At 46.4% G+C, this 12,249-nt stretch overlaps 1 protein-coding gene across 2 annotated transcripts; it reads right to left on the bottom strand.

Moving 5' to 3' along the window:
• Window positions 610-12,241, bottom strand: LOC110403276. Of its 2 annotated transcripts, none has more exons than XR_002441597.1 (3): window positions 11,531-12,241; window positions 3,146-7,366; window positions 610-3,003 (listed from the first exon to the last, which is right to left on the bottom strand). XR_002441597.1 is itself a non-coding variant. In XM_021406355.1 (3 exons), the coding sequence occupies exons 1-3, from the start codon at window positions 11,821-11,823 to the stop codon at window positions 3,220-3,222; spliced, it is 606 nt and encodes a 201-aa protein (XP_021262030.1). In that variant the 5' UTR covers window positions 11,824-12,237; the 3' UTR covers window positions 610-3,219. The 2 variants fall into 2 exon arrangements, 1 of the variants encoding a protein (XP_021262030.1); XM_021406355.1 differs by having other exon boundaries at window positions 610-3,271; window positions 7,106-7,366; window positions 11,531-12,237.

Raw genomic sequence — 12,249 nt, 5'->3', positions numbered from 1 at the left:
GCGTGGTGCTGGTTTGTGGCTGTGCTCCCGCGAGGGCCGTCCCGCTGCCGGGGCCTTCAGGAAAAGCAGCACACTCTGCACGTGGGCACCTTTCTCACATAGCACATCGCTGCAATTAGTTGCCTCGACACACGATCAGTACCAGGAGGCACGGAGCGCTCTGTTGACAGGGCAGGGATGTGTTATTAATCGTTTGAACTGCCCCAGCAGCTGCGGGAGTGCCACGTGCAGCTGGTGTTTGCAGGAGCTTACGAGATCTGTGCTAGGCCCTGCTCCTTGGCCATCCCAGCCCTGAGACACGTGCACACTGCCATCAGGCCTGCACCCACTCTTGGTTACCCCACCTTGCACAGCTCAACCGCTGGTGGAGGGGCCCTGGTGCTGCCCAGGCTATGGGAGCTGCCTGCCAGGGCTCCTCTTATACAGTGCCACCAAAAGGGAAATTGGGTGATGCTACACACCATTACTAAGTGCTCAAGGCTCTGGCAATCATTTTCCTGCCAGTATTGTTTCACTGAGCAGCATATGGAAGTGTATAAGTGCTGTGTATGAGGTTATATTCCCCTTGCTAATCAGACACTAATTTTTCTTCTTTGTTTTTACTTCCAGTGCTTTGTGTTGTTGTAACAAAGAACAAATTGCACAGAAGAAAAGACATCTACTGAATTTTAGCTCTGTCTTGTGCAGTTCTGGAGGCCTAAACCTGACCCTGAACTGACTTCTGGATCTCTGAAACTCAACCAGAAAGTCTTCTCTGAGAATTGTCTTAAGTTACTCAAGATTTCAAACTGAGGATAAACGCCTCACATTTAAACGCATTAAAGAGCAGCAGGCCATTGTACTGGAGAAAGTGCACGGATAGAAAGCTTGTGGAGAAGATGAGGAAGGAAAAGTAGAAAGATAAGTCAGATACAGAAAGAAAATGGAAAAAAAATCCAAAGAAGTATAGAACCACATGCTCCTTCCTCACTGCAGAGAGCCCCGTTGCTCTCTTGGAGCAGGGCTGGCTGCGGCTGGGGCAGCTGGGGGCTGTGTTGCAGTCAGGTGCTAAAAGCCTCCAGCACCCGGCTGGGAGCAGGGGCCTCACTCTTTGCCCCGGCTCTGCCGTTGGTCGGCCGTGTGTTTGTGTCAAACCTCACAGCACCCGAGCGTGAACCACGTCATGGAGGTGCAAGGTGTGCGAGCTGTTGCCAGGGCTCCGTGGTGCACAGCCAAAGTGCGGAAGGCCCTGCGGCCTCGGGGTTTCTCCAGCCCCACCTTGTTGCACTGTGCCTGGGTTTCTCATTTCTCATTTCTGCTCTCCATCACACCCCTGGTGACTGTGCAAGGGGAGAAGTGACCACACACCTCACCCCCATGCATGCAGCTCCCTGCGGCCTCCCAGCATGAGCGCTGTCACTGCGCCCTTTGCTTTCATGGCGTGGGCATGGGGAGCTGCAAACATTGCTGAGGTCAAAACGGGAGAGCCCTGAAGGCCCCCACATGCCCCAAGGTCAGACATTGCTCTAGTGCTGCTGGTGCTCTGGGTGCAGATGACCCCTATTTTCCTAATTCGTTGTAGGCATTTATTGGTGGGCAGTTTTCTGGGTAGAGCAGAGGCTGAACTTTTGAAGCAGATGTACAGGACGTGACCTTTATTTCTCCCAGTCACCATCGGGCTGTGCTGAGTGCTCTGCACCTTGACATTCAGCAGAGCAATAAAGAAGTGGAATGTACTAATGTAACCTTTATAAAACAGTTAAAACGATAGTTTAATATTTAATCTCCCGATGTAGTGTTAAAATAAGCTCAATAAACCATGGCAGTAAATTACATTCAGAAGGAACTCAATTTAAATAACATTATGGTTATGGTAGGCAGCAAATTATGTCCTGAACTGCTGCTTCAAGGAAAAATACCCTTCAGGTGGGGCTGTTGACCTCACCCAATTTTTGGATGATAATTGGGCCTCTATTTGATTTTTGGTAGTTGATCTGGAACCTTAGGTGCTGTCTCCTTGCATCTCCTGCCCGGGCAGCCCAGCGGATGCTGTAAATAAACATCTCTCAGCAGCCAGAACAGATGAACCTTCTGTACTTGAGCCGCAGTTTGGGGTTTCATTTCTTCTTTATTAAAGCACACATAATGCACCAAATTACTGTATCGGGGGAGGAGTAGGGCTGAGGAAAAAAAAGAATTTTCAGCAAGATCACAGTTTCTTGATAGGTGAAATAGTTTCTTGTCCTCTGTATAAAATGGTGTGGTTTGCTGGGTGAGCGTCTCAGCTCGGTCTGACAACCAAGCTAAGTTTGTACCTGTTGCAAATCGAAAGTGTCACAGGCTCACCCATACATGTGTCTGCTAGGTGCTGGAAATAAGACGTGACAGTGCTGTGGGATGACTGAAATCTGTATATGAGCTATAAGCTCTTTAGAATTGCATATACAAGACTGCATGTTGCATCTTAAGTGGAGGGACCTTAAACTATTTCACAAACACGTTTCTCAGAATTGTTTTACCCGAAGCATTCCTTCTGCTTTTAGTGGTGATACGGCATCTTCACCCTTTGGCCTGGATGCAATTCTGATCTCAGTGCTGCCCAACCAGGCAAAACGTGCTCAGGAGAACGAGGGATGATTGCCCAGTGCTGGCTTGGCTGGTTATTGGAGTCCATGGGCAGTATCAGCGTACTACTTGTTCTCCTGCAAAATTAAACCCTTCTCCCCTTGAGCTCACCTTTAGTTGCCTGTAGAGCTGAGATGGTGCCTGGACAGGAACTGTACAAGTACTCAGCTAAGTAGGTTGGAGCAAGAAACCAGCTGTGCCCCAGTGCTGCTTGCCCTGCCCAGCTGGGCTGCAGGGTGTCAGGATGGGAGTGGATGTGTGCTCTGTGGCGGTGCAGTGCCAGGGCTGCTAAAAACAGAGAAAGTGCGCTGCGGCCACGACGTTGGGTAAGCCAGGAGCTGTAGCTGCAGGACTGGTTCCGATTCTTCTGGCTCTCTGGAGGTTTCTGTTTCTCTGAGGCTGATGACAGTACAGCAGAAGTGTAGGAGGTTCAGTGAGGGGAGGGATGGAGGAAAAGCAGGGCTGGTACTAAAAGGGAAAATGAGCCAAAGGAAAGGAAACAAATCTTAACTTTGGCTGAGAAATGGTGGATGCACATTACCTACTGGTGGGTGCCATTTTCCAGAGAAGCGGTGCTGCCTATGGGCGGGTGATCTGGATTGCAGCACCAGTGGCTCACTGTATTGTTCCCGATGCTCCTCTAGGCTGAGGCAGTATTGTGTTTTCTCTGTAAAGAAATAGCCTTCTGAATGAGTTTTCCTGTATGATTTCCACTGAATGTAATTTATAAAGGCTTCAGTAAAACAGCTCTTTACTCCTCAGTGGAAACTGAGAACTAAGAGGTCAGAAATTAGTGATCTAGTTTCATGTTATTAGATTTTCTTGCATCGTGGCAGCAGTGGATGGACTGCATTAATGCAGCACCAACCGTATAGAACAAAGAGGTGATGATCCTTTTTTATAGGGATGCTATGAACACTTTTTCCCTGTGCACCTCTGCCACTGGAAGTAAAGACTGACATTTAAACACATGTAAGGCACGATCTTAACTCCATCAAAGCTACTTTCAGCTCCTCATGACTTCATAGAAAGATGGAGATTTTTGGCAAGCTTCTGTCCTTTCTGCTCTCAGATGAAGGCAGATGAGTCTCTTCCAGGCTCTTAATTGGAAGGGGTTTCACACCTCTGATGAGGTGGTTATTACTGGGGCCTGGTCAGGTTTGGGACACGTGTGCATTCCCTCAGAAGTAAAACATGGCTCGCTCATTTGAGGGTACACAACTGGTAAAAAAGAATAGGCTCTGGGAAACTCTCTGACCCCAGCTTCCTGGAAGTTAATAGGCAGGTGGCTTGTAATCCAGACATGGCTCAGCCGAGGGACCAGCACACATCTTGCTTTCCTTTTATTTCGCAGGGGCTTGCCCCTTTTTCTGTTGAATAAAACATGCTGAGTGGTATCTAGAATTACCTAATTTCTCTTACTTTTATTCCCTTTTCTTTTTTTTACTCAGTAATTTCTCAACTATTTCTCAGTTAAAGCATATGTATGCTATCGGACAGTAAAGAAGTTAGTTTTACATCTCTGTACTTTTAGTAAAAACTGGGGAAATTTTGAAAAACACGTGAAAAAAATATTAAGCCCAGGAACATCCTGGTGTTTGTTGAACTGCTGGGGAAAATGTTACAGGGAGAATGGTGAAAGATGAGTTTCAATAACACAGAGAGGCAAATAATTAAATTAAATTAAACGAAGACGAAATCAAAATTGTATTTTGCTTAAAAATTTGCTCTAAAATGCCTCAGTAAGGGTATTTTTGTTGAGTTTTCCTCTGGGGGTAGGAAACAGTTTCAGACAGGAGTGCTCTGCTGGTTTTAGCTGTCAGACAAGAGCAGGAAGTTGAGGTCAAACATGGACATTTGGCAGCCAAAGAGCAACGTGCTGTGTCGGGCTGTAAAGACCCTCCTGGCATGGTCTGAGTGGCAGAGGACGGGCACCAAGTCCTCACCATGTGCCACTCTGGGTCCTGGGTGCCCCTGCCCTGCTGCCTTGCTCCTGTCCTCTGGGCCGGTCTCTCCCTGGTGGGCTGGGGTCTGTGCAGCCGCTGGGTCAGGGCAACCAGGTGCCCAAAAATGTAACTAACTGAGTGCCTTCCTCTGTAAGCAAGGCCCTAACGTGGTTTTTTGAACAGCCCTAAGCATGCTTATGAATAGTTCATAGTAAAAGCTTCCACTGAGAATATAAAAGGCAATTAAATCTTAATGGCCTGATGTTTACATTTTTTGAACTACAGGTTCAAAAAATGAGTGCAAATCGCTCAGACACTGCTAACATCCTTTCATTCTTGCTATAAGCAAATTTGTGATAAGCACTGGGTAAAAAATAAGGCACTGATGTAGTGCCTTATTTTTTTTCTCATATGCTTTTTTTTTTTCTTTTCCAATATTTTTTGAGAGGATTCAGTTGTATTTTAGAGGGCAGTTCCCTTGGAAAAAGGCACAGTGTCCCAGGGAGTGGGGAGCCCGACCTCATCCAAGTGAGGGGCTCAGGGTGAGGCTGCTGCCCCTACAACCATCGGGGTGTGTGGACACCATCCCACAGGACTCATAATGGCTGCACACAAGTGACACAGGGCTCAGGTGTGAGGTACCTCACAGCTGGTTTTTAGAAGCTGATCCCACTGAGGCAGCAACTTTGCAGGAGCTCTTTAGCTTGGCTGAGACTTGGGACCAAAGTCATGTATGCCTGCCGGCAGCCCTTCATGTACACGTTGTCCCAAATCAAGCAGCAAGTTTCATCTCCAGGTTAAATTTCCCCATTGACACTAAGGAGGATAACACCCCTGCAGTCTTGAGCTCTTCCTATTCCGCACCTGGCTGTTGCCACCTCAGCAGGGCTGTGAGCCACGGGCCAGGAGCCCCATAAGGGAGGCAAAGGCCTTCCTTTCAGCCTTGCAGGCTTCGTGTCATGTTGCCTGAGGCATTTTTATTTATCTTAACATAGGGTAGCAACCCACCACATGCCATCTCCTGCAACTTGTCCTGCTTCTCAGCGTGATCCTGGTGTTGAGGGTTCAGCCATGTGTGGGACATGACTGCCCAACCAGTGGGGCTGCCAGAGCATGCCAGCCAAGGGGAATGGTTCTCTGTAGGTGCCTGTGGGACACTGCTGGCCCTCAGAGGTCACCCATCCAGTACTGATGGAATGCAGTGACCTGGAGGTGTGGGTCCTCTGCACCACCCAGCCTGAGCTTCCAGCTGGTGGAAAACCCCCACGTTTGCTTTAGAGAACGGCCTGAATGCAGAGAGCTGTGACAGTGACAGGAGTAAGAGCCTCTCTTGGCATGGAAATATTGTCTCGGCCAACTCAGTTCTGTTTGCTCTTTCCTCTTACTGTATTTGATTTAGCCTGCAATCAATAGAGAACTGACAAAGACATGGGTTTGGTCCACCCACTGAATTTCTCTGTGCTGCTTGGAGCTGCTGTGGGGCTCTGCTAACCTTCTCCACAGCATGTGGCTCGGGATGGGGCTGAGCTGAGGCAACTGCTGGCAGTCCTTGCCTGAAGATCGCTGTTGTCCAACACTCGCTTCCTGTTGTCTGCTGACAGAGGTTTCACCTGTGCAAGCTCTCGCTGCAAGCAGGAGATGCTGTTGGTTTCAGTCAGAGCAGAATGAGCCTTACGAATAATTTCACCTTCCCTGGAGCTCGTGGTATGACAGTGCAACCTGGCAGAGATTCAACACAGAATCTCTTTCCTGGGCTGGAGAAAAGTAACTCCATCAGTGCAAAAAGATAAATCTTAATGAGGACGTTTTTCAAAATCTGTTAGGATAAATGTAATATAATGCATACAGGCATTTTCAAATACATAAGCACCCTCTGAGAACGTATACACTCACATCATCGGTTCTATTTGTTTTTTTTAGGACAGAAATGTAATCACTTTTGGTGCTGCAGTCTGTGATGTAGATTGGAAAAGCAATCTGTGCACAAAACACTAAGGTGAAACTTCCAAAGAGCAGTTAGTGTAACCACAACTTGTTCCTTTTCCCCCGGCTGAGATTGCACCTGCTTTGCTGCCAGGTCCGTGACAGCAGCGGGCACGACGTGCATGGCCACTGTGCTCTCTGTAAAGTGCTCGGAGTGAAGTACTGAGAGCAGGGCAATGTCACTGCTGTGGACTCTGAATGATTTATGAAATGAAAAATCTCTCCTTAGTGCAAGAGGGAATAAAGGGAGGGCTGTGCTGAACTATTTGCTCTAACAATTTAGTTCAAACCTGGTTAATAAAGCACTTGGAACCTACACCTTTAAGAAGAAAAAATATGTCTCTGCATATTTTCCTTTTCTGCTGTTATAAGTAGACCTATGACTGGAACTTCAAAATACTGGACACCCCAGTTGGAAACAGGAGTGTGCACACCACATATTCATTTTGCCATGAGCAATGCACTTTGCAAGCCATCGCCAGTCACTACTGGAGGATGACGAGGTGAGTGCAGTCATAAATTAAATCTGGTTATGCAATAAACTGGTCCTGTTGGGATGAAGGGCTACGTACCGAACTTTGTATTTATGAAACTTCAGCACGGTGTAACTTCCCTCGCCCTGCAGGTGGGAGCTGTGCGCTGGGAGGAAGAGGCTTCGTTGCAGACCAGAGCTGGTCAGCTGAGAGCAACTCAACACATGCCTGCAGTAGCTCACCTCCGTGCTCCTTGTTAGTGCCACGGGCTGGGTGCTGCTGAACCCAAAATGCAAGCACTCAGACGGAAGGGGCAGGAGAAAACTCTTTATCCTGCGACTTTTAAGAGTCCAGCAAAGCCTATCGGAAACAACAAAACAGAGTAGTTGAGAGGTGACTTGACTCCAGAGAATAAATACTTACAGAGGGGAAAAAATAATGGTTACCGAAGGGCTTTTTAACTTAACTCGAGGAAGTATAATGAGAACCAGTGGATGGAATCTGGAGCCAGACAAATTCAAATTGGAAACATGACCTACATTTTTAATAGCGAATGTGATTAACCATTGGAACAAAGTACCCACAAAATAGTGGATTCGCTCCTCTTGATGGCTTCAAATCAAGACTAGATGCCTTTTTGGGAGATAAGCTTTAGTCAAAAATAGTTATGCTTTAGTCAAACACATGTTAAGGGGCTCAATGTAGAGGTAATTGGGGAAATGTAATGGCCTGTGATATCCAGGAGGTCAGGCCAGATGGTATAATGATCCCTTCTGGCCTGAAACTCAGTGAATCTCGGAATGAATATAAATGCTATCATCTGGATGTGCATTTGAAATAATTGCAGGGAGAGATTAGACACGCAATTGCATATGGTTCAGAGTTGATAAACTTTCCTCCCCTCCAGAACAAAGGCCCTTATTTATACCTAATTACATGGCGCTGTTGTAATTCAGATAAATATCCGTTAGGAACTGGGATGGGATGTCAGCAAATCAATTTTTACTACCGTGCATGTGTGTCGTGTGGAAATCGAGTTTTTAAAGCCTACGTGCAACTCCAGGCTTGCTCACATAGGAAAGTATCCAGGAAGAGCTCCAGCACAGGCATTTTCTCCACCCGGAGAGTGTCATTACATGCTTTAGGCCTGTCGACTTTGAAGTTGCTTCGGTTAAATCATAAAGACGTGGAGGTCCTGGTCTCCAAAGCAGCTGGGTGCGTAATGCTCATGACTACCCGCGCATTGCCGCATTTTACGGGAAAGTGTTGTCGAAAGAGTAATAGCGGAAAATAAAAAAATGCAAGCTCCTAAGAGTAGCTTTGCTCATGCTGACATTATCGCAAATGGCATCTCTGCTTGGGTAATGCAAACGCACCTGCAAAATAGCCAGCTGTTGCAATGCTGCTGGAGAAAGAAGTACGAAATAGTAACCGGTATAAGAAACCGCATTAAAACACAGATAACTTCTAATATGAATGTCATCATATTATGTAGCTTTCAATTTTAGTGTTATCTCGCTCAAAAACCATTCAAAACAACTGCACAGGTAATCTGTGAGGCCACGCAGAGGAAACAGCCTTGTTAAAGTTCAGTGAAATGATATCACTTATGGTATGTGTGTGCTTATCTGTGCTCAGAAGAAAAATGTTGAGGAGGATAAAGGGTTTCATTCATGAAGGGCCTTAACCTTTTGTACTCTCAGTCTCCTCCACATCCAGCTCCCATGGGCAGCACCAAATGTTTGCCTGCTTTGCTGATGAGGAGAAAGTTCCTTGTATCAAGTTCTGAGCCCAGTACAGAACTCCAGGCAGCTCCTGAAGTGCCACCGGTGGACTTAATGTTCCCAGGTGAGGCGAGCTTGATTTGAGGGGGGCTCTGCAGCCTCCCTCATGGTTACCCAAAGATTTGGGCAGTTCTGTGACAATTCAGTCTTACAGGTTGACCTTTCTCAAAAGCAAATGCTATCTGACCAACATATGCATCCTGAAGTACGAAGTCTGGAACCTGCTCCTGAATCCAGACTTTGTTTATTATAACCATCTTCTCCTTTTTCTTCTTTTTTATTTATTTTTTTTTCCAAGCAACATACACAGAGCACCATGACTAACATGAAGGCTGCAGAAATGTATGCCAATGCATAAACCCTAAGACAAAATTCCCTTGGATTCTCCTCTGTTGATGCTCAGAGCCCTACAGTTATTTCCTCATTAGCTAATTGTAGCTGCATTTTTCAATCTCTCTCATTTCAGCTCGAAAAGGAAACGTGATAATGGTGACTCTGCAGGTACTCTGTAGCGTAACCAATATTTTAATGAATCTCAGTATTACTTTTTTATGTGAATAACAAGACTGTCTGCAAATACTATTCTATACGGTTGTTCTGATTATTTTGTTAGATTACACTAAAAATGAAAGTGACAAGAAATAATGAAAATTATATTTAAAGTTAGTTGTGTTTTAATGTGGCTTTTTGCCAATTAATTTTTCCAAAAAACATTGCAATAGCTAACAATTCTGAAGCTGCTTTTTCAGTACTTCTACAGCAATGGCCTTTATGATAATACTGCTGGATCAGCAAAACTACAAGGCCTTTCTATAACAGTTCTGCAGTAACATTAATTTCTTAAAGGTCCTAAAGGTCATTCTTATTTTCAGTCAAATAGCAATATCTGCACATTTTAATGATGCTTCTTCATTCATGTTATAATATCCAGAATTGTTATAAAATTCAACAATGTATGAAAGTGTCATCACTAGGGATGAATGAAGCAGTGAGCTCATGCATGCGAGTCTGCTACATTTGGGTACTCATTGGTGAGATCTTACTAAGATGGAGAAAGACACAGAGCATACAAAGCAAGGTATTTTACCTGGGGAAAATAAATGCACTGGTAGCGGTGGACGAGGTTAGAAGGCAACCAGGGCAGCGCACGCTACTCACAAGTGATTCACTTCACATCTGGGAAGCTTCCAAAAAAGATAACAGTGACCATGGGAAGGGAGAGCCTTAAGTGTGAGCTTGGAGCTTGGCAAAATGAAGGGCAAGAGAGGAGCTATAAATACTGCATGGGCATGAGCTCCACAAAGAGAAAACCTCTATTTAAACCAAAGGACAACATTGGCACACAAGCAAATGAGTATAAATTGGTCATGAATAAATTTAGGATGGAAATTGGAAGCAGGTTTCCAAACAACAGAATAGTGATGTTCTGCAATTGCTTTCCAATGAGAACAGTGGGAACAACAACAACAACAAAAAAAACCAAGTTACTTTTAAGACAGAGTATAATGAGTTTCTGAAAGGGATTATATGCTGTGTTTGGCTAAGATAGCAGGGAGCTAGGCCTGATGACCCAAGAGGTCTCTGCAGCCCTGTCTTTCTAAGCCTGTTTTTCATGGCCAAATATTTCAGAGCACAGTTAAGTGTTTCCTTTCCTTCATGTATTTTTTAGATAAATTTTTACGGTGTGCTGCAGGGACTGCCAGCTGGACTGATTTAGTGAAGGACTGAAACGGTGCTGTCCAGAGTATGTTGAATACTCTGCAAACTGAGCAAGAGAAGGGGAAGTCCAGCATTCTGTGGGGGCAGGCTTGGGTGCTCAAAGGGACCACCAGCACATTGTCACAGAACTCAATATTTCCATTACTTCTCGAAGCTGCATATTCCGTTGTCAGTGTGCCCATAAAAGGATGTGTATGGAAGCCTTGGCTTCAGGGTGGGGTGGCTGGATTTTTGTGCGTTCCTCACCCACAAAAGCAAAGGTGGGTGTTTGCAGCTCTTTTTTTTTCTGTAATTACTTCATCAAGCTGCTGGGAGGAGGCAGACTGCACTCACTCCCTTATTAAGAGAGTTTCTTGTGGTCACAAGTTTTATGATTTCCTATGTACATTTCGGTTGAAATCCGATGAGGGGGAAAATGAGATCTGCAGCAGTGGACTCGTCTGGTGGTTTCTCCTTTCCAACTAACTACAGAAACCTTTTTCTGAAATTGGCTATTAATCTCAAAAATAGGTTAGGACATGGGAAAGTCAGATGAAATCCACAATAGTGCAATTAGTTTGGAAAAAGAGAAAAAATAGGCAGTAGCTTTACAAGGGAATGGTGCTTTGCTTAGTCCTTGTCACATCAGTCACATGTGCAGCAGGCAGCAGCTCTACTTTGTTATGCAAATACTTCGACAACCCATCAAAAAAAATGACCAGGATAGCCCAGTCCTTAGGTTCAGGAAATGGGGTAAGGAGCACCTGCATCACCAGACAGAAGAATCATGGAACATGGCAGTAGAAGCTGTCAGACTAATTTAAGAGGAAGTTTCCCTGTCTCAGCCCCTGGTACTGGGCAGGGAAGCAGTTACCTGCCAGGACTTGATGCCCTGGGGACTCTGGAGCCTGATGCTGTTGAGAGGGTGCAGGACCCTGCTGCCAGCTGCACAGTGACACACTGCTGGAAATGCCATCCTGCAGGGGAAAAGCCAACCAGCTCCATTCAGAGAGACTCCGTCACAAGCACGACCTGTACTTACCGTTGCATTTCAGTCCATGCTCTTCCCCCCGCGCCCAGTTGTGGGAACATGGCTAAAGCAGGGATGCACGCAGCCCTGGCTCTGTTGCAGCCTAGTGGGGCTGTGGGGCAGGCACTGCGAAGCTCCAGCAACATGCTTGGTCTCTCCAAGAGTGGAAGTAGCTTTGGGGATGTAAAAAGCAAAGTTTCAGCCTTGAGCTTTCGAGTAAGAAGCACGCTGAGGAACTGTGTGAGCACAGCAGCCAGGAGAAGCAGCTTTTTCTCAGAGATGTCTCTGGATTTCAGGGCCTGCATGCGCAGGTGACAGCGGTGCTGACGATGTCAGGAAGGATGTGTGGGGCCTCCCTGCCTGCACTGCGGCCTGCCTGCCTCCAGCAGGAACAAGTGCTAACAGCTATTAAACACTCCCGACCGATGGCTATGAAAACAACCCATCGTGAGGTAAATCAGCCCAGGGCCAGGGCTGTGGGTGCTGGGCTGGACACTCGTGCCTGTGGCCTGAGGCCAGAAGCCTGGTGTGGCCACAAGCCCTGCCACAAAGGCCACAAGCTTGCTGCCTTTGATTTCTCACTCCGGATGATTTAGCAAAAACCAAGGTTTAAAAACACCATCTCTGATTAGCGGAGAGCCCTCAGGATCCCGCTTGCCCCTTTTTGTCACCACTTCAGATCATGCCAGGCACCACATCCTGTCTGGGCGGAGCAGGGGCACCCGGGCAGG

This window comes from Numida meleagris, chromosome 8 (assembly GCF_002078875.1).
Source record: "Numida meleagris isolate 19003 breed g44 Domestic line chromosome 8, NumMel1.0, whole genome shotgun sequence".
NCBI lineage: Eukaryota > Metazoa > Chordata > Aves > Galliformes > Numididae > Numida > Numida meleagris.
The sequence above is the reverse complement of the archived record's forward strand: the minus strand, read 5'-3'. Positions and strand labels throughout refer to the sequence as shown.